The sequence below is a fragment of the Danio rerio genome, chromosome 20 (assembly GCF_049306965.1).
Source record: "Danio rerio strain Tuebingen ecotype United States chromosome 20, GRCz12tu, whole genome shotgun sequence".
NCBI classification, from domain to species: Eukaryota; Metazoa; Chordata; class Actinopteri; order Cypriniformes; family Danionidae; genus Danio; species Danio rerio.
The window spans coordinates 2,185,058-2,211,147 of NC_133195.1; the positions used below are offsets into that span (position 1 = coordinate 2,185,058).

Below are 26,090 nucleotides of genomic sequence, written 5' to 3' on the forward strand. Positions count from 1 at the left end.
ACAGAGTCGTCCTCAGAAATCTCTCTGTGCTGTGCTAAAGGAAATGTCGCTTCTGGTTTCTGGTTTGAAATGGATACGGGCCAGCTAAAGAATAGACTGAAATGTAATCCGCTGACTGTATAGCAGAGGTGTCACTTCTGCTCCACACTCGCAAACATGCTGCTTACTTCACTTTCTTACAGTTTCAGCTGCAGGTTCTTTACACACTCTCTTTGAACACTGAACTCTTGCTGATAAAGTACAGTTGAAAACATAATCACACACACACACACACACACACACACACACACAAAACAAAAACTCGCACACAGAAAAAACAATCGCGCACACACACACACACACACACACACACACACACACAAAGCACACACAAAGCACAAACACAGACATACACACACAGAGTACAATCACACACTCAAAAAGCATAATCAATCACACACACAAACACAAAGTACAATTACATACACACACACACACACACACACACGCATACACACACACACACACACACACACACACACACAGTAAAAACACAATCACACACACCCACACATGATGAACAATAGTTTAACAAATGAACAATGATTATTTAGTGTAGGTGTTGTTACCATAGCAACTATAGAATCACCACAACAGATTAAAGTGTTGGTGTTGTTACCATAGCAACTATAGAATCACCACAACAGATTAAAGTGTAGGTGTTGTTACCATAGCAACTATAGAATCACCACAACAGATTAAAGTGTAGGTGTTGTTACCATAGCAACTATAGAATCACCACAACAGATTAAAGTGTTGGTGTTGTTACCATAGCAACTATAAAATTACCACAACAGATTAAAGTGTAGGTGTTGTTACCATAGCAACTATAAAATTACCACAACAGATTAAAGTGTAGGTGTTGTTACCATAGCAACTATAAAATTACCACAACAGATTAAAGTGTAGGTGTTGTTACCATAGCAACTATAAAATTACCACAACAGATTAAAGTGTAGGTGTTGTTACCATAGCAACTATAAAATTACCACAACAGATTAAAGTGTAGGTGTTGTTACCATAGCAACTATAGAATCACCACAACAGATTAAAGTGTAGGTGTTGTTACCATAGCAACTATAAAATTACCACAACAGATTAAAGTGTAGGTGTTGTTACAATAGCAACTATAGAATCACCACAATAGAGTATTTAGTGTTGGTGTTGTTACCATAGCAACTTTAGAATCACCACAACAGATTATTTATTGTAGGCGTTGTTACCATAGCAACTGTAGAATCACCACAACAGATCAGTTTAAGTACTTTAGTATGGTTCAAAAACATTGTAGTATACTATAAACCAGTGTTTCTCAACCAGCGTTGCATGTTTTGGATGTCTCCTATGTCTGTCACACCCATTACAGGTGTTTCAGTCTCTGCTACACACACACACACACACACACACACACACACACACACACACACACACACACACAAACACAATCACCCACACAGAAAAACACATTCAAACACACACACAGCACAATCACACAAATACAACCACACACACACACACGCGCGCACACACGCGCACACACACACACACACACACATACACACACACACAACAAAAAACCCAAATCCTGCAGCATTTGCAACACAAACACAGGCTGTGATGTTTTTAAGGTTCTCAGTATATATGTCAGGTTCATCAGAACACCGAGCAGCTGATAGAGAAGAGAAAAACAGCACCGCACACACACAAACACACACACACACACACACACACAAACATACGCACTCACCAGAGCTGCAGGTAACAGACCAGTTTGGTCACCATGACCTGAGGTGCAGTGCAGGTCAGAGGGCCGTTTGACCCCTGCGTACAGCATGAAGAGACTGAGGTACACACACACACACATACTCCCCCCACACACACACACCCATCTGACCCGCTCACATCCACTCCTACAATATATAATGGCAATGAATCATTCATGAAGTTTTGACACCGCAGGAGATGCTGTTCTTACTTAGTTACTTTGGGTTTTGGTCTTGTTTCTAGTCCAAATATCAAAAAATTCGAGATTTAGGTTTTAAAAAAAGTCTAATTTAAAACAATATGTTAAAATGAAGTGAGTTTTCCTTTAAAACAAGTAAAATAATCAGCCAATTGAGTAAGTGAAATAATCTTTTTTTGCTTTGAAATAAAATATTGTGGCTCACAGCATTGGCTGATTATTCATGATTGTTTTATTCTTGTTTATCTGAAAAACATTGCTGAGGTCAGATATTCTGCTTTAAACATGTGCATGACATGCGTCTGTCTTTGTTTTGGTCTCTATAACCCGCCCAATGCCAGTTTAGCCAGCTATATTTCAGCAGCCCGGGTTACCTTGGTGGAAACAGCGTATTTTATTCAGTCAAAGTGTGTGTTCGTAACCAAAATGCGACCTCCAGTGGACAGCAGCAGACTCTGAAATGAGACGCAGATTCAGAGTTCCACATGAGGTGGTTATTAATTAGCAAATAATATAAATATTACGAGCGTAAACATTAGGTAACATTAGTAACGTTAGGTTACTTGGTAACCCCGTGTCCTAACACGCTATGTCATGAGATTTGCAGTGATGAGCAGTTTGGCTGAATAGTGCACTCGCTGCACTCCAGCAAAATGGTAAGGTTTATAATCTAATGAATACATATTAAACATCTCCAACATGATTAAATGTAGATGCTGAATCACTGATATGTAGGGGTGTCAAAATGAATTGTTTCTTCGATGCACCGCGATGCAGACGCGGAAAATTCGGTATCAGTATAGTAATAATCATAACCGGTTATTATGTACTGACGTCATTTATCTCCTATGCGCTCTGTCGTGAGGGAGGCGAGCGTGAGTATTTACAACACTCAACCAACTCAGGACCGGCCCGTGGCATCGGCACTATAGGCAAATGCTAAGGGTGCTGTATATCCAGGGGGCGCCAGAAATGAGCGCGGTTCAGTTGGTTTTGTTTTTGATATTCCTGACACACATTCAGTTTTAGACGGCAATAACTCAAAAACCTCTTACCCTAAAAAGATCTAAAGTGTGTTTCCTACAAAAAGACAAAGCTGGTTATGTTTCACAGCTGTCTTTCTCTTTTTTTTCGCTCGACATTATGAGCACTGCTCCGTTTAACCCCTCGCAATATGTGTTTAGCCAGGAGAGCTCGCGCTGAGAGGAGCTTTCAGTAAGGGACCGTCGGAAAAGAGCTTCTTTTTTTAGTTTTTTTTCCGTTTATCTGCTCAGCTCAGCGCGAGCTCTCCCTGTTGCGAGGGCTTAAGTGTGTTTGTGTTTGTTTGTTTGTTTGTTTGTTTGGTGCTGTCTATGTTTGTGAATGTGTTTGAATGAGAGACAGTGTGGTGTTGTGTGTCTGTGTGTTTATACAGACAGCATGTTATAGCCTCCCCCCTAAAATTTAATACTGTTTGGAAATCATCGTCAATGCACCGTGATGCACCGAGATATCGAATTGAACTGAATCGAAGGCATGATAATCGTAACCGAACTGAACCGTGAGACCAGTATAGGTTTACACCTCTACTGATATGTGTTGAAAATAAATGTGATGCAAAATAGCATTCAGACTCACATTATTAACATTTAGCACTGAATAAAGCACATGAGGTGCACCCGTCAAGTCAAACTCAAATAGAAGGAGAAAAAAAATCCATCATGTCCAGAAGGACATGAAGTAGAATCACCACAAAAAGGAAACTGAAACTCAACCAGAACCAGTGGCGTTGCGGGTTTGAGGGGTGTGGGATCTTTTGTAATATGTTGCACAAAAAAAAAAAAAAAAAACAGTTGTAAAACAATAATTTTGTTATCTAAGTACTAAGTGCTTAAATTCCCGCGCATTCAACTTAACGCAGCTTTTGTATCGGGTATTTAAAAAAGTGTTGCATGCAGAACTGTTGCAAACAAATTATTTGTGTTGAATTTAAACAAACAAAATAATTTTAATAATGCTCAACTTAATTTGTTTGTTTAAATTCTGCCCAAATAAATTGTTTACAACAACTTGACGTAAAAAAAAAAAAAAATTAAATCCAGGAATCGTCTTTGAAAAAATTTTTAGTGTAGTCAGCAGTTCAGCAGTACCTGTTTCTACCGGCAGGTGGAGTAGGACTGTTGTTACACGGCAAGTGTTAAAATAATACTGCCACTGCACTGTCGTCATTCATTCTTTATTTTGAGGAGCTGAAGCGGGTGAGGTTATAAAAATTACATTAAAGGACTTCCATGTGACCAGAAATGAGGAAAGATATTTTAAAGGTTATGGTATTTCATTAAAGATTATAAATTAGTATTTAAAATAACGAAGTGCAAAGATGGGCAACACGGTGGCGCAGTAGGTAGTGCTGTGTCGCCTCACAGCCAGGTCGCTGGTTCAAGCCTCGGCTGGGCCAGTTGGCGTTTCTGTGTGGAGTTTGCATGTCCTTCCATTGTTGGCATGGGTTTCCTCCGGGTGCTCCGGTTTCCCCCACAGTCCAAAGACATGTGGTACAGGTGAATTGGGTAGGCTAAATTGTCCGTAGTGTATAAGTGTGTGAGTGTGCATGAATGTTTCCAAGTAATGGTTTGCAACTGGAAGGGCGTCTGCTGTGTAAAACATGCTAGATGGGTTGGCGGTTCCTCCTGCTGTGGCAACACCAGATTAATAAAGGAACTAAGCCAAAAAGAAAATGAATGATCTTTAAGTTCCTGTATAATTTGCATGTAACAAACAATATAATTATTGTTCACACACACACACACAAAAGTGCAGCAGCTCAAAGCTTTAAGATGAAGAATGTGAAATATGCTCATCTACCACTAGGGGGGGATAAGCGCTGAGAATTAAACACCATTAAACAGAAGAAGATAGGAGAGTGGCTCTCCCCTGAGAAGAGGGACGAGTCCATTAATATTTAATATCATAATTAATATAATTTAAAAATCAATAATTAATGACATCTTTGAAAAAAGTGTCACCAGGGATTCAAGTGGCCTATATATAAGTGGCCTATATATATATTGAATATATATATATATATATATATAAGTCTAAAATGGAATAATCTGGAAAAGAGGAAGTATAAATGATATAGTATGAATGAGGATTTACATTTTTCATTCATTCAATCATTTTCTTGTCGGCTTAGTCTATTTATTAATCCGGGGTCGCCACAGCGGAATGAACCGCCAACTTATCCAGCAAGTTTTTACGCAGCCGATGCCCTTCCAGCCGCAACCCATCTCTGAGAAAGGATTTACATTTTCAATAGCAAAAACTATCTGATATTTACCAGGAAAAATGGACATGTGGATTGATTATGAATATGATAAAAGGGTTAGTTCACCTAAAAATGAACAATCTGTTATATATTTCTCACCTTGGTGTCGTTCCAAACCCCCGAGACGTTCATTGATCATCTTCAGAACACACATTTTGCTAATTTAGGTGGAATTTAAGGCACCTAGGGTCATGAAAGGGCATTTATACCGGTCTTATGTGATCAGTCCTAGATTATGAATGCATTGTGTATGGACTACACTGTAAACTATGCATGATAAAGCACTGAGGCTCATTTTAGGAGCAGTTTTGACTCCAGTTACAGCAGTAGAAACCCTCAGAGCACCACTGTTCTGTATATAAGAGGGAAAAATCTCAGCACATACTGGAGAAAGAGTGGATTCTCCTGCAAAATAAACGTTTCTTCTAAGAGTACAGTGTGTTTTCAGATAATAAATAAGATTTTATAAGTATTTATTTTTCAGCAAGACAGAAGAATTGAAGCAAATATGCCATAGGTTTTAAGAAAAACAGTTATTTTAGGCCACAAATAATTAAAAGAGTCAGTGCAAAGTCCTGAAGAGAGAGCGATCAATGAGTGTAGGCATTACAGTGTAAGTAAATAAACCTGGTCAGATATGCATGGAAAATAAAGTGAATACAGTATACTGCTGAGAAAGAGGGCTTTGCATTTCCAGCCTGATCTTAGATTGGTCAGGCTGAGAGATGACACGCTAAAACCAGCCTATCTAGTCTGGGAGCCCAGCCAAAACCAGCTATATCCAGGCTAGCAGAAAGAAGGTCGCTGGTTCGAGTCCCGACTGGTTCAGTTGGCGTTTCCGTGTGGAGTTTGCATGTCCCCCCATGTTGGAGTGGGTTTTCTCCGGGTGCTTTGTTTTCCCCCATACAAAGAGATGGTAAAAGTGAATTGGGTAAGCTATACTGGCCATGTGTGAATGAGAGTGTATGGATGATTCCCAGTACTGGGTTGCAGCTGGAGGGGCATCCGTTGTGTAAAACATATGATAAGTTGGCGGTTCTTTCCGTTGTGGCGACCCCAGTTTAATAAAGAGACTAAGCCGAAAGGAATATGAATGAATAAATGATGACAGACATAATATATGACTAGATATTCTTCAAGACACTTCTATACACCTTAAAGTGACATTTAAAGGTTTAACTAGGGTAATTAGGTTAAGGTTAGGGTAATTAGCAAGTTATTGTATAACAATGGTTTGTTTTGTAGTGTATTAAAAAAAAAAAAACACACACACACACACACCAACATAACAAATAATAAAACAATAAACAAATAGATAAATAAATAAGTAAAACTAACTAGTAAACAAGTAAATAAAAAAGTAAATAAAATAAATAATCTAACTAATAAATAAATAAAAAATAGGTAAAAAATAAATTAACAAATGAGCAAACAAGTAAATACATTTTTTATAAACAAATAAATAAATAAGTTAAAACAAACAAGCAAGCAAATAAGTAAATAAAACAAACAAATAAAAGAAACGAACAAACCAAAAACTAAATAAAATTAAACAAACAAAAAGATAAATAAATAAACAAACAAATAAAACAAATAAGTTAAAACAAACAAATAAAATAAAACAAACAAACCAACAAGTAAATAAAAAATCAAATAAACAAACAAACAAATCAATGAATTATTAATTTAAAAATTATCTATAAAAAGTAAAAAAAAAATGAGCAGATAATGGAGCACTTTGAGGCGGTGGCGTGTTCCTGAGGATCTGCGAATACTTCATGCACTTAATCTCGAGCGATTACAGGACAACAGCAGCTGTTCGGGATTAGCATAAACTGTATAACGGCACTACAGTTCTACAGTACAGTTCTCCAGCTGAAACATCTCATCCCACCATTAAATCCAGAGGAAAGAACTTGTGCATCTTATCTATTGTGTATATTAAACTGTTTGACCAATTTAAGCATCCATTATATGAGTTTCTCCTAAATTAGCATAATTTGTACTTCATAAGTACCCAAAATGTCTTGATAATTCAAGAATGATCATGTAAGGTGTATATACAGAAAATGAGGCAGACACAGATACAGTTTCTGCTAGATTAATAATTAACAGAATCTTTCACCATCTGATTATTAAATAAAGTCCATCAAACCACACAGTGTTCTGGTATTATTTTATCATAATGAGCAGACAGTTTCAAAACAAATCCATTATGTAAAACACTGTGCAGGAATTACAAAAGCATTTCAAACCTTGACATAAAAAACTGAGTAAATACAAAACAGAGAGAGTTTATCTTGAAGATGTCAGAAGTTCTGGAGATCTGCGGGATGCACAAAGTTGTTTCTGAAGAGTCGATAAGCCAGAAGCTGCCCGCCAAAAATCATCATCAATAACCCCGAGCCTACGAGACAGAAGACACGCGTATTACCATGATTACTTCAAGTTCAGTGCTAGATTCAATTCACTCAATATTCTTTTACAATACTCTCAAGTTAAGTTGAGTTTTACCATTCACTCTTAAAAATAAAGGTGCTTTAAAAGGTTCTTTGTGGTGTAGATGGTTCTTTGAAAAATCTTTAACAGCCATGGAACCTTTTCAACTCATAAAGGCACTATAAAATGGTTCTTTGCACTATAAAATGGTTCTTTAAAACAGTTCATTAATTCTGTTTATTTATTTGTGTAAATGTGTGTAAATCTATATTTATTTCGTTTTTTTATTCACTTCAGAAATATTATTGACTAATATGTAACTGTTAAATCTGACTTATGTACAGTTTGTACAGTAATATTTATAGACTTTTAGTAGATATATTATATGAGAGACTTTGGCTTTGTTTACCAAATAAAGTGAATCTAATTAGATTTGCATTTTAAACATAAAAAAAGTTAAACAGATATTATTTTTTATTTTACATATGAGGGTTTTAGTTATGATATTCCCAAAATAATTCCGCAGATGTTTACCAAAATTCTCAGCAGAAATAGCAAAAATGTCCGCAGATTCCGTCTGGCCTTAGTGACAATCTTTCTGAACCCATTCAGTAGGGATGTGCGATACCACGGGTTTCCTATCCCATCCGATACCAAGTAAAATGAAGGAGAATATCGGCAATACCGATCCAATACCAATACTTTGCCCAAAAATGCCTGTTTGGGAAATTAAAGTAACAAGTAGTGTACCTAAAAGTGTCACTTTACACTGAATACGAGACATATTACAGGTTATTCTTGTTTATTGATGAAGAATTATCACACAAAAAAAGAGCCAACTTACATATTTATTGACAGCATCTGAGCATGTCTTAAAACGTCTACCTGAACATCTTGACATAAAACAATAAACATTTACACTTTTTAGTTTAGTGACATGTTAATCGGGTCCACTTGAATATAATATTTAATATATGAGCAATTCCAGCGTTATGGATGTGACATTTGCAGTAAAAACTCAACACATAAATTGACAGAGAAAGTATATGTTAACATTATATTGAAAAATTTGATTATATTTTCTAGAGCAACTAGCCACAGGGTTATGGGAGCAGAAAGATATCAATCTGTAAACGTGTTTTGTACTTTAAATGAGGAAAATAAGCATGCGTTATGGATGTGACAAAAAAAGTCTGCGAGTTTACAGTATACAACACACTTTGTAGAAATTATGTGAATTAAACTGCACAAACCAAAAGAAATAACGCTAATCAAAAGGATTAGAGTCGGCTCTCTATAAAACAAAAATGATTGGTTTTATTTTATTTAATATTTTCACATTTCTGAGGAAAAAGTGTCGTTATGGATGTGACATCTCTCTGTTATGGATGTGACGCATGTGAAATTACCATTTGTGTGACTTGGGTAAATCAAATAGAATAGTTTGAAAACATTGACAGATGCATTTTTGAGTATTTCTAAAGTACTGTAAAATACTTGCTTACACAAACAACCCAGAAATGGTTTCCGTATTTTGGTAAAAACGTATTTTTTTTTCATGGCAAGGTTGACATTTGCACGGAATTGCTCATATAATATTTACATATTTACAAAAATAAGTGTTTGTTTAATTAGAAAGTAATGCTTATAATGCACAGCTCATTTGAAGTTTGACCTATAATAAACATCAACAGAGCGTTGTGGTCTTTACAAACAACCAGTGGTGTAAAGTAACTAACTACAGATACTCAAATGACTGTAATTGAGTAATTTTTTGCAGGAATTGTTAATTACTAAGTAAAAATGTGTACTTTTGCTTTCACTTGGGTATGTTTTTAGTGCTGTACCGGTACTTTTACTCTACTACTTTTCCTCAACCTGCAGTCACTGCTTTATTTTCTCTTGTCCAGGGGGATTAGAAAAATCATTCCTGTGATTCCTGTCCAATCAGATCACACACAGAGGGTAAATCGCATCATAATGATCTACCTCAAGACATGAGCGCTTTATAATTGCAGCAAACTGTTTGAAAGTGTTAAAAGTGTCCAAGAAGATGTCCAAAATCTTTACACGCACTGACCTAGAGACTGTTTAGACGCACATCACTGATGAGAAGATGACGGATGTTTACAGTATGAAGACCGAAATGGCCTTAAACACCCAGCAGGCACAAGATGTCAACATGACGTCAGATTGACGTTGTACCCTAATACAATGGGGATGTTGCATTTTGTTTGGAAATGAAAATCAGGTTGACGTCAGAACTCAAAGCCAGGCTCCAACCTAAAACCAACCAAATATCAACATCTAATGAGGTTACAGCTTGACGTTGTGAACGTTACCACTATGACGTCTATTAAATGTTGAATTTTGGTTGCCATAACTAATGAATAAATGTCAGTATTTGACGTCAATATGACGTTGGTTTAAGATGTTTGCTCGACGTTGAATTTTGGTTACTTTCTAACAACCTAAAATCGACCAAATATCAACGTCATCTAATGCTATTATTGGACAGCAAAATAACGCTGTCCTTAGATGCTGGCTAGACATTGAATTTTGGTCACCAGACATCACAACCTAAATCTAACCTAATATTAACATCATATGAGATTGTGTGCCTGCTGGGCAATAACTAGATGCACTACAGAATGTTACGTTTACACTCACATGCACAAATTAGATGTAAATGCATCAGCTTTTTACAGCTTAATACTCATTACTCTTTAATCCTGAGTACTTTAGAAAGCTCTACTTTTTACTCAAACTTTGAGTAATATTTACAGCAGATACTTTTACTCTAATTGCACTACATTTTTTAAGTAATGATACTTTAACTTGAGTATGATTTTTCAGTACTCTTTACACCACTGCACAACAAGTTATCACTGAAATGATTTGGCATAGATGAATATGTCATGATGAAAACTCACCGAGAGCAATCCACCAGTGCTCTGTTGAGGGAAAATCAGCCATGACTGAAAGCAAAACCAAAGTAAAAACCCCGGGTTGAAGAACAGCCATACTACACATATTCAGCATTCAACACAATCACATGCACTTCAGCAAGGAAAAACACATCTCCATAGAGTTGTCTACACTGTCTTGTGTTGAGTCCAAATCAAGAAGCATTTACTAGACAAACGAGAAATGTCTTGTTTTCATAAATAATGAGTCAAAATTAAGTGAGATTTTACGCAAAACTGTATTATCTAAAGTGCTAAACCACGTGATTGCGTAGCTTTTCTGTAAAACAAGCAAAATAATCTGCCACAAAATCTGAAGCATTTAGTTTAGATGTTTTTTAGAGGCTGAATTCAAATCGAAGAAATGTAAACGGGATGTCATCTGGTGGTCGTGTCTGGTACTGCGGCCAAACATAAATATTACTGAAAGCTCATTTTTTGAGATCTCAACTTCAAATTCGCAATATAATTTGTTCAGATATGTAGGTTAGATTTTTTGGTCAATTTTAGGCTGAAACGTTTTGTAAAATACACATTTTGTGCATTATTTGATAAAGATAAAGTATTCAAAAATACGGTTCATATTCCTCAAAATATAGGGGGCGCCATTGTATGTTCACCAATGTAAAACCAATGTCCTGGTGGTCGTGTCTGGTACTGCAGCCAAACAAAATATTACTGAAACTTATTTTTGAGATATCAACTTCAAATTTGGAATTTAATTTGTTCATATGTGTAGCTTAGATTTTTTTGTCAATTTTCAGCTAAATGTTTTGTAAAATACAAATATTATGCATTGTTCGATAAAGATAAAGCACATAAATTTAGTTTTATTCAACTTTTTTTCAAACTTTACTGTCTAAAGTGGTTATTCTGGCAGAATCTACAAAACTAAACAACTGATTACTTGCCAAACCATGTTATTACATTGCTTTTTTTGTAAAACAAGCACAATAATCTGCTACATATAAAATTTAGATGTTTTTAGAGGCTAAATTCAAATTAAATACCACCAAACTGCCCATACTGCGTCAGAATTTGATGTCTACATTACAAATATTGTCAACAGTATGAGCAAATACGGTTCACATTCCTCAAAATATAGGGGGCGCCATTGTATGTTCACCAATGTAAAAGGGATCGTGGTGGTCGTGTCTGGTACTGCAGCAAAACAAAATATTACTGAAACTTTTTTTTGAGATATCAACTTCAAATTTGGAATTTAATTTGTTCATATGTGTAGCTTAGATTTTTTTGTCAATTTTCGGCTAAATGTTTGGTAAAATACAAATATTATGCATTATTTGATAAAGATAAAGCACATAACTTTTGTTTTATTCAACTTTTTTTCAAACTTTATTGTCTAAAGTGGTTATTCTGGCAAAATCTACAAAACTAACCAACTGATTACTTGCTAAACCATGTGATTACATAGTTTTTCCATAAAACAAGCAAAAAAATCTGCCAATAGGGTAAGCAAAATAATCTTATTGCGAAGTGAAATCAAGATTATTTTCTATTGAAATATATTGTCTTGTTTTTAGAAATATGGAGTCAAAATTGAGTGAGATTTTCCACAAAACTTGTGGTTATTCTGGCAGAATCTATAAAACTAAACAACTGATTACTTGCCAAACCACGCTATTCCATTGCTTTTTTGTAAAACAAGCACAATAATCTGCTACATGTAAAATTTTTATGTTTTTTAGAGGCTAAATTCAAATCAAATACCACCAAACTGCCCATACTGCGTCAGAATTTGACGTCTACATTACAAATATTGTCAACAGTATGAGCAAATACGGTTCATATTCCTCAAAATATAGGGGGCGCCATTGTATGTTCACCAATGTAAAAGGGATCCTGGTGGTCGTGTCTGGTACTGCAGCAAAAAAAAATATTACTGAAACTCATTTTTTGAGATATTAACTTCAAATTTGGAATATAATTTGTTCAGATGTGTAGGTTAGATTTTTTGTCAATTTTAGGCTAAATGTTTTGTTAAATACAAATTTCTATGCATTATTTGATAAAAAAATAAAGCACATAACTTTTGTTTTATTCAACTTTTTTCGAACTTTATTGTCTAAAGTGGTTATTCTGAACCATGTGGAAAATTAAAAAAAATTAAGCCAACTTAACAATACCCAGTTACGCTGGCTTTTACTCACTTTTTAAAGTGACTAAATAGTTTTTACAGTGTGTGTGTGTGTGTGTGTGTGTGTGTGTGTAGATCTTCCGACCTGCGACAGTGAGGGCGACATGCAGCAGTGTGACAGTAATGGCGTAATCCCACACCCACTCCTCGACGATCCATGCGAACACCAGACCACCCAGAACATACGTCACCTCTGTGGAGATCACACTCACTGCACACACACACACACACACACACACACACACACACACACACACACACACACACATGAACACACATATTTACAAACAAGCACACAGACACACACCAGCTTTACACACTCTTTACTCAAGCGTTAGACATTCTTTACTCCAGCTCTGGATACTCTTTACCTCAGCTTTACTCCCTGTTTACTCCATCTTTTCACACTCTTTACTCCCATCTTTACACACTTTTACTCCAGCGTTACACTCTTCAATCCTGCTTTGCACAATCTTTTTTCCAGCTTTACTCACTTTTTACTCCAGCCTTACACTCATTATTTACTCGTTTAATCCAGCTTTACACACTCTTTAGTCCAGCTATACACACTTTACACCAGTTTTACTCTGTCTTTAGTCCAGCTTAACACACTCTTTACTCTAGCTTTACACACTCTTTAATCCAGCTTTACACATTCTTTACTCTAGCTTTACACACTCTTTACTCCAGCTTTACACACTCTTTACTCCAGCTTTACACACTCTTTACTCCAGCTTTACACACTCTTTACTCCAACTTTACACACTCTTTACTCCAACTTTACACACTCTTTACTCCAGCTTTACACTCTTTACTCTAGCTTTACACACTCTTTACTCCAGCTTTACACACTCTTTACTCTAGCTTTACACACTCTTTACTCCAGCTATACACACTCTTTACTCCAGCTTCACATGTCCTTTACTCCCGTTTACACACTCTTTACTATAGTTTTACACCCACTTTACTCCTGCTTTAAACACTCTTTACTCTAGCTTTACACACTCTTTACTCCAGTTGTACACAAACTTTACTCCAGCTTTACACACTTTATACTTTAGCTTTACACACTCTTTACTCCAGTTGTACTCCATCTTTACTCCAGCTCTATGCATTCTTTACTTTAGCTTCACACACTCTTTACTCCATCCTTACATTCTTTACTCCAGCTTTACACACACTTTATTCTAGCTTTACACTCTTTACTCCAGCTTTACTCACGCTTTACTCCAACTTTACTCTCTCTTTACTCCCTCTTCATTCCAGCTTTACACACTTTTGTTTTTACACAATCTTTACTCCATCTTTACTCCAGCTCTATACACTCTTTGCTCCAGCTTTACTCACTCTTTACTCTAGCTTTACACACTCTTTATTCCAACTTTATCCTCTCTTTACTCTCTCTTCATTCTAGCTCTACACACTCTTTACTCCGTCTTTACACTCTTAACTCCATCCTTACACACTCTTTAATCTAGCTAACTTCCTCATTGTTTAAGCTTTACACAATCTTCACTTTATTTTTACACACTCCTTCCTCCATCTTTGTTCTGGCTATACACATTCTTTACTCCAGCTTTACTCTGTCTTTACTTTAGCTTTATGCAAACTTTACTCCAGCTTTACACACTCTTTACTCCATATTTACTCCAGCTATACACACTCTTTACTCCAGCTTTACTCTGTCTTTACTCAAGCTTTATGCTCTCTTTACTCCAGCTTTACACACTCCTTATTCCATCTTTACACACCCTTTACTCCCGCTATACACACTCTTTACTCCAACATTACACACTCTTCACTCCAGCTTTACTCTATCTTTACTCCAGCTTTACACACTCTTTACTACAGCTTTACACAATCTTTACTTTATCTTTACACATTCTTTGCTCCAGCTCTACACACTCTTTACTCCAGCTTTACTTACTCTTTACGCCAGCGTTACTCACTCTATACTACAACTTTACACACTCTGTACTCCAAGATTTACACACTCTTGTAAAGTGTGTAAACACTGCGTACTGCATCCACACTAGCATACCTAAGTATTTGGGACTTTGCCATGATGGTTGTGTGGTGTAGTCAAATGGTGCTAACAAGCTGTCGACCTCCTCCACCCTGATGACAACAAACAAACAATCAACAGATGACAAAATAAACAAACAACACCAGATGAACACACAGAGAGGTGGAGTTAAATCTGTGTGCAGATCATGAATGTGATGCTGATATGCTGTTAATGTTTTTAGATTTTTTGATTAATGTAATATTAAACATAAGACAGAACAGAGTGAAATCCAACACATGATATAAATACCAATAATAATAAACATAAATAAAAAAATAACAATAAAAATAATACAAATTAATCAAAATATATAAATAATATACCTTAAAATATTTTTAAATAAATATTATTTATTTAAAAATATTTATTAATTAATTTTTCTTCAGCTTAGTCTCTATTTCATAGGTCGCCACAGCAGAATGAACCGCCAACAATTCCAGCATAACTTTTACACAACCGATGCCCTTCCGGCTGCAACCCAGTACTGGGAAACACACATACACAGTCATTCACACACACACGCACACACACACACACACACACACACACACACATACACTATGGTCAATTTAGCTTATTCAATTCCCCTATAGCGCATGTGTTTGGACTGTAGGGGAAACCGGAGCATGGGGAGAACATGCAAACTCCACACAGAAACGCCAACTGACCTAGCCAAGACTCGAACCAGCAACCTTCTTGTTGTGAGGCTACAGTGCTAATCACTGAGACACTGTGCTGCCCCAGCCTATTTAATAACTAATTATTTTATTTATTTATATGACTATGAATGCTTAAAGCTATTTAAACACAGCCATCATCATCTTAATTTCTGTTTATACACATTCCTGTTATTAATATTTCTCTTCTACTGCTGTTTATGTCTTCTTAGTTGATGTTATATGTTTGTAATCTTAATTATAAATTTATTGATTCAATATCATTATCAAGTTTATGAGTTAAATAGAAGAACTGCCTACAAAAAAACAGCAGCAGGAATCTACACAAAACACCAATAAAGCTGTGTTATAAAGCGTTTAGAGCCACTAATGCAGCAAATGCTTCCCAATTTACACACTGTGTAACTTATATATAATTTAAAAATATATAATTAGTATGTCCTAAACCGTAGTATGTTGAAAACAGGCCAAAGTTTCTCGCATGGTCGACTATTTCTCGTAGTGTTTTGAAGTGTAGAACCGTCCGTTAGTCATGAACTCCATTAGAACTACAAATTAATGTTAAAAAATGGCAATAAACTACAAACATGGCGGACGCGCGAGACCAACTGTCAAGAGGGGCTTCGGTAAAATGTTTAAATGATTGTTAATTAATTTGTAGCCTACTGGTAAATATTTAAGTCACGTTTCCCGTGTTGTATTTAATCAGCGACAACAACGTGAGCTTCTACAAAGACGTGTTCGGACATTAACTTCTAAATTCTGCACTTGAGGCGATTTCTAGGCATGAAACACTCGCAGATTAACCCGCTGCTGATGCGTCGAGATGTTTGACAGGGCTCGTAACTAAGCAACATAACAGCCCGTTTTTTTCACACACATAACAGTACTTTTAGGACGTAGTGTAAGTAGGCGAATTGGGACAGAGCCGCAGACTATTTTTCTGTCAGTACTACAGGAAGTCGCATGACCACAAAAGAGAAGCAGAGGAAGTTGCTGAAAGTGTAGGATCTCACCTGAGAACGCCGATGCAGACACTGACCACAATATAGTAGAGTGAGTAAAAGCACACCATACACATCAACAGGTTCTGCAGGACAGCCTGACAACACACACACAAACACAGCAGAGGTCCATCAGTGCTGCAGCTTCAACACTGTTCATTCACAGAAGCCACCCAGATAGCAGGCAGTAATCGGCCCGAGCTCGGCTGCCCTCCGGCGCCTCCGGCTCCGACTCGGCATCGGCGAGTGTTATCCGGGCCGAGTGCGGCCCGCAGCTCGCTCGCGCACATGCGGCTGTGATGCGGCTGTAAAGCACTGGCCCGATTCCGGTCAACCATATCCGGTCCGAGTCTGTCTGTAGAGTCCTGGCCGCTTCTGGCAAGGACTCGGCTGATGGCAACTGATTAAGTTCTTATTTTATCTAGTAATCTGTTAGCTCCACGTTTAATGATAATTTGAGAAAATATTCATGGTACGATAGCAAAAAAAAAAAAAAAGAATATTTAGTGTGGATGGTCTCAATGTTTAGACGCAAACAAAACAATATTATTTATAAATAGATTATACATGTCATCTAGAGAAAAACTATGTAAAATTCGCTTATTTTTGAGATAGCACGCTCCTGTGCTGACTGTTTTTTTTTTTTAAAGCAGAAGTTGGTTTCATAATAAACACATGCGTGACTAAACTCATGATCCAAACTCCAATCCAGACGGTGGCGGTAATGCTCCAACAAGCTGGTTGTCAACCACCATGGCACGAAGATCACAAGAAGAAAAAGTTTGATTTTTCAAAGATTCCATGTGGATTCCGGTCAGAAAGGTAAGCTTTTTACTGCTTGTGTTCTGTATAATTAGCGAATTTAGAGCTTAAAACATTTCCACGGTGTTTGGTTGTAACAGCGTTTAGTAATTTAAAACAGTTTGATACGAAATGTAACTTGCTTTAAGAAACACGACTGGAGCTAATGTATGCTAACGCTAACAGTTACAAAACACGTCTGAAAGTTCCTTTTCCTTTTACACAATGTTAGATTGTAACGTGTGTAGTAACTGAAAACTATTTTAATTATTTTAAAGAAACATGAAACGAATTTGTGTGTATGCTAACTTTGCGTTAAAGAAAGTTTCTGTAGACGAATCCATTAACGCTAACATGGCAAAACGTGTTTTTTTCCTGATTTAACATTATAAAGTACCGTGGATGTTGAAAAAATCATTGTACAGGCGTATACTTATCCAACAGTATTAATTCTGTGATTATGTGTAAATAAAAACTAATCGTTTTGGATTAATAAAATATTATTGTTTATCTTGTTTATGCAGTTAGTCACGAAAAATGATTGAAACTCGACTGTTTACTATTCTCTTTAAATTATCCAAGAGAAATATATTAGTGTGCACTTTAATTCATATGTGTTAGCCTATGTGAATCAATTATATCTTTTGTTCAAGCTGTAATGGTCAGTTAATGTAAAACTGAACGTCTTAAAGCAGATTTTGATGTTTTTTTTATGTTATTGACAGTGATAAATTCTGATTTAAATGAATGGGTAACAATATTTGTTGGTTAAGTCTTATTGTTCTTGCACATCACGACCAAAGAAGTCAATGGCACACTCTTTTGAACGTAACAGGCATGTTATAGTTGTGTGCTAAAAGTCCATTATAAGCTGTAAACTGCTGATATATTTCCAACATAGATTGAGCTTTTCAGACTTTACATTACTAATTGCTTCACAAACAGCTGAAATGGTCTATTGTTATTGGCTATCATCATCAAACATTTTTCACAATGGTAGGTTAATCTTCATGGGTACAGAATAATGCATGTGCTTGACCATCTTACAAATCTATGTCTCAGATTCATAAGGCTGTCACTCTGCATGAATCTCCAAATAAATCTTGTGCAACCTTCTGTGTACTGATTATTTACACTATAGGTATTATATGCATTAATTAACTTTGATAGTATTTTAGGATTTGAACTTTTCTTTACGGCAGGTTAACAACAATGTGATGTTTCATTATAGATGCATATGAGGAAGCTCGACTCAAACATCCAACATCCAACCCAACTGTGATTTCTGACTGGTAGACAGATGAGGATGATGATCGCCTGTCATACATCTAAAGACAGAACAGGTTTGTTTGCAATTATTTTAAACACATACTGTCAACATTATGTCATTGATCTATTACAACCTGTGAGTTTTGACCTGGCACTATACTAAAGTGATGTTTTGTTTTGTAAATGTATCTGATTAAGGGACAGTATAGACACATCTATACCGTGATGAAGAAAAATTACTTGGAACAAAGAGGCTGGATAAAAGGCAGGTATGAAGATTTCAGAAATCAAGGCAGCACCACAAGTACCATCACCATCAATGACTATGGCAGAAATCTTAAGACCACCATCAAGATGCACAGATACTGTACATTCCAGTACACCAGGCGTGTCCAAACTACGGCCCGGCTTTTTATAAATATCAATAGAATCTGGCCCGCTATACAAAAATGAACGTAATTCAATAAATAACCACCGGGTGTCACTATTACATGCATTCAATTAAGCAGCAGTTCTTGTTATGATCTATAAATCTATCTATCTATCTGTCTGTCTGTCTGTCTGTCTGTCTGTCTGTGTCTGTCTGTCTGTCTATCTATCTACACACAGTTGAAGTTTGAATTATTAGCCCCTCATTGATTTATTTTTCTTTTTTAAATATTTCCCAAATAATGTTTAACAGAGCAAGAACATTTTTACAGTATGTCTGATAATATTTTTTCTTTTGGAGAAAGACTTATGTTTTATTTTGGCTAGAATAAAAAGCGGTTTAAATTTTTTTATGAACCATTTTAAGGTCAAAATTATTAGCCCCTTATGTCTTCAGAACAAACCATTGTTATAAAATAACTTGCCTAATTACCTTAACTTGACTAGTTAACTTGATTAACCTAGTTAAGCCTTTAAATGTCACTTTAAGCTGTATAGAAGTGTCTTAAAAATATCTAGTCAAATAATATTTACTGTCATCATGGCAAAGATAAAATAAATCAGTTATTAGAAATGAGTTACTAAAACTAATATGTTTAGAAATGTGTGGAAAAAAATGTTTAACTCTCCGTTAAACAGAAATTGGGGAAAAAATAAACGGTGGCTAATAATTTAGGGGGGCTAACAATTCTGACTTCAACTGTATATATATATATATATATATATATATATATATATATATACACACGTGTCTGTGTGATGTATGTAAAATTTGGCCCGCGACAACGTTTGTTTTTTTGCATCTGGCCCTCGACCCAAAAAGTTTGGACACTCCTGCAGTACACCTATGAACATTTACAGTCTTTGTTCTAGTGCAGTTTGAGATCAAGACAGAACTTATTGCATCTCGTGATGTCTTTGTAAGAATTGAAGACATCACTAAATTTGTTAAGGTTTAATGCAGCTAGAAAGTAAAGATCAACTAGAGAATATCAGCAGTGTCTAACCCACTGTTGTATTTACAGAAGTTTTATGAGAATAAGCTACAGGTTGATTTATACTAATCTGTTATTTTTCTTTTTTAGCACGACTGACTGAAGTTTTAAAATCATGCAACGTCATAAAGCAGCAGCTGGGCCTGATTCTCACAAAACCAAAACAGACGTGATGAAATTCCAGATGTAAACACATTTGACCTTCCTTTGGCCAATTTGATTTGGAAAAGCTTGAAAATCAACTAAAGGAGCAGCCTGAACAAATGAAGAAACTGGTAAGTTCAAGCTCTTGCTAATTTCAAAGTGTTTTAAGTTTATTTGTTTTTTTTTATTGTTTTTTTTTTTGCTTCGTAGGTAGCCTACTTGTTTCCTAATTTTTTCTTTTTTTTTACATTAGTACTTGTTCACTACTAATTATCTGTTTATCTTTTAATCACAGATGGAGTGAGGACAAATGTCCATACCACGCCACTGATAAAGAAGTGGAAAAATGCATTACAAGGTAGCTACAACTTGCCCCTGACAGGGATGGAGGAAGAAAGAAGAGAAAGCTAATGTGTCAAATGTCTACATCACTATTTTGTTTTATTTTTTAAACAACATTTTAAGTGTATTAGGATGTTCCCTGATACTTGAACAATTTGTTTCTTTCATTTGCATTTATATATATATATATATATATATATATATATATATATATATATATATATATATATGTATATGTATGTATATATATATATATATATATATATATATATATATATATATATGTGTGTGTGTGTGTGTGTATATATGTATGGTATGTATGTATGTATGTATGTGTGTGCGCCAAATTCTGAAGAAACATCTTGATACATTTTTAATAAACGTAATACAAATACAATTGTAAATATAAAATTGCACAAGACGTGTTGAAAGAAAATTGCTGTTTGTGCAATTGATTTTGTTCAAGTTTATTTAAAAATAAGTTTGACTTTATACTTCTGCAATTATATATATATATATTTGTTTGTTTATTATTATTTTAATGTTTTATTAAAAAATGTTTCAAGATGTTTCTTCAGAATTCTGCAGTACTTTTTACAAGTTTGACTTGTATATTTTACAGATTGTCATTGGTATTTTTAAGATGTTTCTTGCTATATCTTAAATTGGTTTCTATATTTAGGTTTATATAAAATTTAGCTGTTTTTTACAAATTTTTAATTCAAGTCTATTGGGAAAACAGGGTTGTTTTAAAAACATCTGTGTTTGTGTGTAATTTTTAGATTGTTTGTTTAAATCTTTCTGTGTGTCCTTGTGTTTTATTGTTGTTTTTATATTGATATTCTTGTGCACTACAAAATTATTTATAAAATTTTAGTACTATTTTTTTCTTGCAATCAATAAACGTTTAACATTTATTTATTTTGTCATTTGTCTGATTATTTTCGTTACAGAATATGTATGCAGTTTGCACTTTATTCAAAGGTTAAACGCAGTGCTTACACTTTGTGTTTACATTATAGTCTGTGTTTGCTGTTATATAAATTCAAATGGTTGTAATACCATATATCAAGTACCAATGTAATACCAAAAGGTTTTATAAGGTGTATAAATACGGAGTCGCGCCAGCTCCGGGCCACAGCGCACATTACCCTCGCGCCGATTTCGGCGCGGATGCGCAGCGTCGGCTCGCTTACGGCCGCCGCATCTGGCCCGCTTGATTCGGGCCGGAATCGGGCAGTGAGTCCACAGGCATCCGGCCCGAGTCCGGCAGCCGAAGTTGGGCCGAGGGGTAAGTCTTCGGCAGGCGACAATCTAGCCGGAACTGGCCCGAGTGTATTTTGCTATCTGGGCAATATCTTCAGTTTTAAATGAGTTCACCCCACACAGATCTCTCTTTTACATTCATATTCTCTTACAGTAATACATGTGTGCACATACAGTAGATTAATCAGTACCAAAGACAAAACTGATGAACTAATCTTACAGAAAAAAACAAAAAACTGATTGGGGTCCAAACATTAGTTCACCCAAATTAACATGCTAAAATATAAAATAAAATATCAATAAACTGGAAAAATTAAGATAAACATGAATAATATAAAGTGTTGTTGATTTTGTGGTTTGTACTTTTCTGGGGCTAGAATAAAAAGATATGTAAATATATTTTAAGGGTCAATATTGTTAGCCCCCTTAGGAAAGATATTTTTAGATTTTCCATCGTTAAACAATAACTTTCCTAATTAACCTAATTAAGCCTTTAAATGTCACTTTAACCAGTTAAACTCTGCTGTTATTTTGACATTTCCGCCTGGATTTTGCCTACCCAAATTTAAAAGCTTCCCAAATCCACATGCAGAGGTGTAAATGCAAAAAATTGGTATCATTTTAAAGAAAACCCTTTGAATTTTCATAAAACACTATTGAAAGTGTGTAAAATATCTGTATATGTTGTCTGTGTTATAATAAACACCTAAAAAAAGAGGCGCTTTTTGTATTTTTTTTATAAACTCAAATTTGAAAGTGTACCTTTTAGGTTGTGTGTGGTCTAGCGTGCTGTAATTAATGTTGGTGGTTCCTGCACATGTCTGTAATCATAGGAAAAAAGAAAAATGTCTCCACCATAATCTTTGCAAAAGTTATTGTATTCCAACTGATGAGAGGTGCTGTACAAGCCACAGGGAGCGATCATTGCTTTCATATTCCACTATTCTTTTGTTATTAACATAATTCAGAATTATCAGCCCTCTTAAATTATTCGCCCCACTGAATATTTAATTTCCCAATTTCTGTTTAGCAGAGATTATTTTTTACAATCCTTTTGTAAACATAATAGTTTGTTCTGCAGACAATCGAATACAAATATTGCTTAGGGGGGCTAATATTATTAACCGTAAAATAGTTTTAAAAATTGTAAAACTGCTTTTATTCTAGCCGAAATAAAACAAATAAGACTTTCTTCAGAAGAAAAAATATTATAGGAATTACTGTGAAAAATTCCTGAATCTGTTCAACATCGTTTGGAAATTATTTGAGAAAGGAGGAGCTAATAATTGTGTCTTCAACTGTAAATGGCTCCTGCAGAGGCTCCTTCAGGGTTGATTTGCAGCAGTAAACACGGTAAAAGCCTCTTCTTTAACAGTGAAAGCAACACAATGTTTTTTAATTGTCTAAGTGCTTCTTGATTTCAGAATTTTCTGATATTTGGACTACAAACCAGACAAAAACTCTATGTAAGAACAGCATTTTTGCAGTGTTAACATCTAGATAAATGGCTCTTGTGCTCCAGACACACACACAGTGGCTCCTGATCTGCAGCAGTAAGTGCGGTAAAAGCCTCTTCTTTACCCATGTGTCGTGGATCTTGCTGTGGGCTGGCAGCGGGCCGTGGCGTCTGATCAGTGCGGTCCCACAGCAGCGGCAGCAGTAGTCCAACAACATGAATGGCCGGCGACTCCTTGATCAGTCACAGGTACAGCGCTGAATGTGTGCGTCTGTCATCATGGCTGCTCTTAATAAGATTAGCAGCGCATCCGTAAATCTGCGCCCGATAAAGCCCACCTCCTGGCCTGACCGGGATACACTCACTAATTACCCATCACACAAACTAAGAATACTGCCGGTTGAGTAAAGAAGCAACTCACCATACTGCACTGCAAGCAAAAGAGGATTTTTTAGAGTAGAGTTTTAGGCTTGTTTGTAGATCAACAATGTCTTAATCAAGAAGCATTTTAATATTTAAATTTTAATAATGAGTCAAAATTAAAGGAAGATTTTTTTCCATGAAACAAGCAAAATAATCTGCCAGTGGGATAAACAAAAGAATCTAATTTTACTTTTTTTTTTTTTTCAATTTTTATGAGTTTTATGAGTTTTTACTTGCATACAAAAATGCTTTTCTTCTAAAGTTTTTGTCTTGTTTTGAGTCCAAATGTCAACATATTCTTAATTTTCTGGACAAGCAAGTCTTGTTTTCAGAAATAATGAGTCAAAATGAAATCAGTTATTTCCATAAAACAAGCAAAATAATCTTTCAATTGGGTAAGAAAAATGATCTTATTTTCACTTTAAATTGACATTGTTTTGCTTATTTTTATCATTTATATATATTTTAATTATTATTTTATTAATTTAAATTGTTTTACTTCTATAAAAAAACTGCTTTTCTTAGTTTTTGTCTTGTTTCTAGACCAAATATCTAAAATTATTTAATCAAGAAGCATTTTCTGGACAAGCAAGTCTTGTTTTCAGAAATAGTGAGTCAAAATGAACTTATTTTCACATTATTTTGCTTATTTTTTTATTATTTATTTTATGTAATTTTTATTATGTATTATTATGTTTGCATTAATTTTTGAACTTGTATTTTTGCTTTTCTTATAGAGTTTTTGTCTTGTTTCTAGTCCAAACATCTATACAAATTCTTAAATCATTTTAAAAAGAAGCTTTTTATTTTTAATAATGAGTCAAAATTAAGTGAGGTTTTTTTTCATAAAACAAGCAAAATAATCTGCCAGTGCGGTAAACAAAAGAATAAAATTTTCACTGTGAAATAATTTTCACTTTAAATTTACATTGTTTTGCTTATTTTTATCATTTATATATATCCTTTAATTATTATTTTATTAATATAAATTGTTTTAATTCTATAAAAAAAATGCTTTTTTTCAGTTTTTGTCTTGTTTCTAGTCTCATTTTGTCTCATTTTCTGGACAAGCAAGTCTTGTTTTCAGAAATAGTGAGTCAAAATGAAGTCAGATTTTCCTTAAACCAAGCAAAACAATCAAGAAAACTATCTTATTTTCACTTTGAAATATCGTTACTTATTTTTATTTGTTATTTTATTTATTTATTATTATTATGCTTATTTGTACATTAATTAACAAGTAGATTCTTGTTAATTAGTTTTTGTCTTGTTTCCAGTCCAAATATCTACAAACTCTAAAATCAAGAAGAATTTTCTAGACAATAGAAAAATGTCTTGTTTTCAGAAATAATGAGTCAAAATTGAGTGAGCTTTTGATAAAAACAAGCAAAATAATCAAATTTTCACTTTGAAATAACATTATTTTGCTTATTTTTTTACTATTTATTATATATAATTTTGATTATGTATTATTATGTTTGCATTATTTTACAAGTGCATTTTTTAAACTGGTCTTTTAGCTTTTCTTATAGAGTTTTCATCTTGTTTCTAGTCAAAACCTCTATACAAATTCTTGAATCAAGAAGCATTTTCTGGACAAGCAAAAAATATGGTCTTGTTTTCAGAAATAATGAGTCCAATTAAGCGAGTTTTTCCATAAAACAAGCAAATTCTGCTAATGGGGTAAGAGAAATAATCAAATTTTTACTTTGTTTTGCTTATTTTTATTTTTTAATTTTAGTTTTATAATTGTTATTTAATTATAATTTTTATTATTTTGCTTATTTTCTAATTATTTTACAACTATTTTGTTTCTTGTCTAAAAAACGCCAAATATCCAAAAATTCTTAAAACAATAAGCATTTCCAAGGCAAACAAAAATATTTAGCTGTTTTCAGAAATATTGAGTCAAAATTAAGTGAGTTTTTCCTTAAAACAATAAAAATACACTCACTGGCCACTTTATTAGGTACACCTGTTCAACTGCCCGTAATGCAATTTTTTAATCAGCCAATCACATGGCAGCAACTCAATGCATTTAGGCATGTAGACATGGTCAAGACGATCTGCTGCAGTTCAAAGCAAGCGGCGAGCGGGCTGGTCTGAGTATTTCAGAAACTGCTGATCTACAGGGATTTGGCGCGGACCCTTGATAATGTCTCTGGGGCCCCCCTAATTGTATGGGCCCTTAGAATCGTCCTAACTACAAAATTCTATTTATTATACATGTAATGAAGCATAAATATTTTCCAGTGCAGCCCATAAACACAAGCAAGACTAATTAAATATAACTCTGATTGTGTTCATCCTAAAGAAGGCCTAAATGCCTTGAACTTATAAACTAAAT

The 26,090-nt window shown here is 34.8% G+C and overlaps 3 protein-coding genes across 8 annotated transcripts in view; 2 read left to right on the plus strand and 1 right to left on the minus strand.

Annotated features, from left to right (window-relative positions):
- Positions 1-26,090, plus strand: part of lama2 (laminin, alpha 2) — a 389,595-nt gene that overhangs the window by 338,730 nt on the left and 24,775 nt on the right. The window lies entirely within an intron of this gene.
- Positions 7,394-23,563, minus strand: tmem244 (transmembrane protein 244). The gene is made up of 6 exons (NM_001044796.1): positions 23,446-23,563; positions 16,631-16,716; positions 14,911-14,987; positions 12,955-13,080; positions 10,679-10,723; positions 7,394-7,713 (listed from the first exon to the last, which is right to left on the minus strand). Exons 1-6 carry the CDS (start codon positions 23,536-23,538, stop codon positions 7,616-7,618), a joined length of 525 nt encoding a protein of 174 aa, NP_001038261.1. The 5' UTR covers positions 23,539-23,563; the 3' UTR covers positions 7,394-7,615.
- The window catches only part of l3mbtl3 (L3MBTL histone methyl-lysine binding protein 3), an 82,577-nt gene continuing 73,003 nt past the window's right edge, over positions 16,517-26,090 (plus strand). For 3 of the 6 annotated variants that reach the window (XM_073932272.1, XM_073932274.1, XM_073932278.1), the window contains exon 1: positions 16,581-16,670. Coding sequence is in view for 2 of the 6 variants with exons in the window: in XM_073932270.1 (XP_073788371.1) it covers positions 23,537-23,569 (33 nt within the window). In the remaining 4 variants the exon portion in view is untranslated. Of the gene's footprint in view, positions 16,671-23,386; positions 23,570-26,090 lie in introns of all 6 variants that reach the window. The other 3 variants (XM_073932270.1, XM_073932276.1, NM_001245964.1) reach the window with 2 other exon arrangements.

What these genes read in the sequence shown, in the direction of transcription:
- tmem244 (NM_001044796.1), bottom strand. Translation starts at nt 23,538, where the DNA reads ATGTTGTTGGACTACTGCTGCCGCTGCTGTGGGACCGCACTGATCAGA. An exon ending in TGTCGCCCTCACTGTCGCAG is followed by an intron (nt 10,724 to 12,954) that starts GTCGGAAGATCT and finishes TTTTGCTTTCAG; the next exon opens with TCATGGCTGATTTTCCCTCA. An exon ending in GCACTGGTGGATTGCTCTCG is followed by an intron (nt 7,714 to 10,678) that starts GTGAGTTTTCAT and finishes TCTGTCTCGTAG; the next exon opens with GCTCGGGGTTATTGATGATG.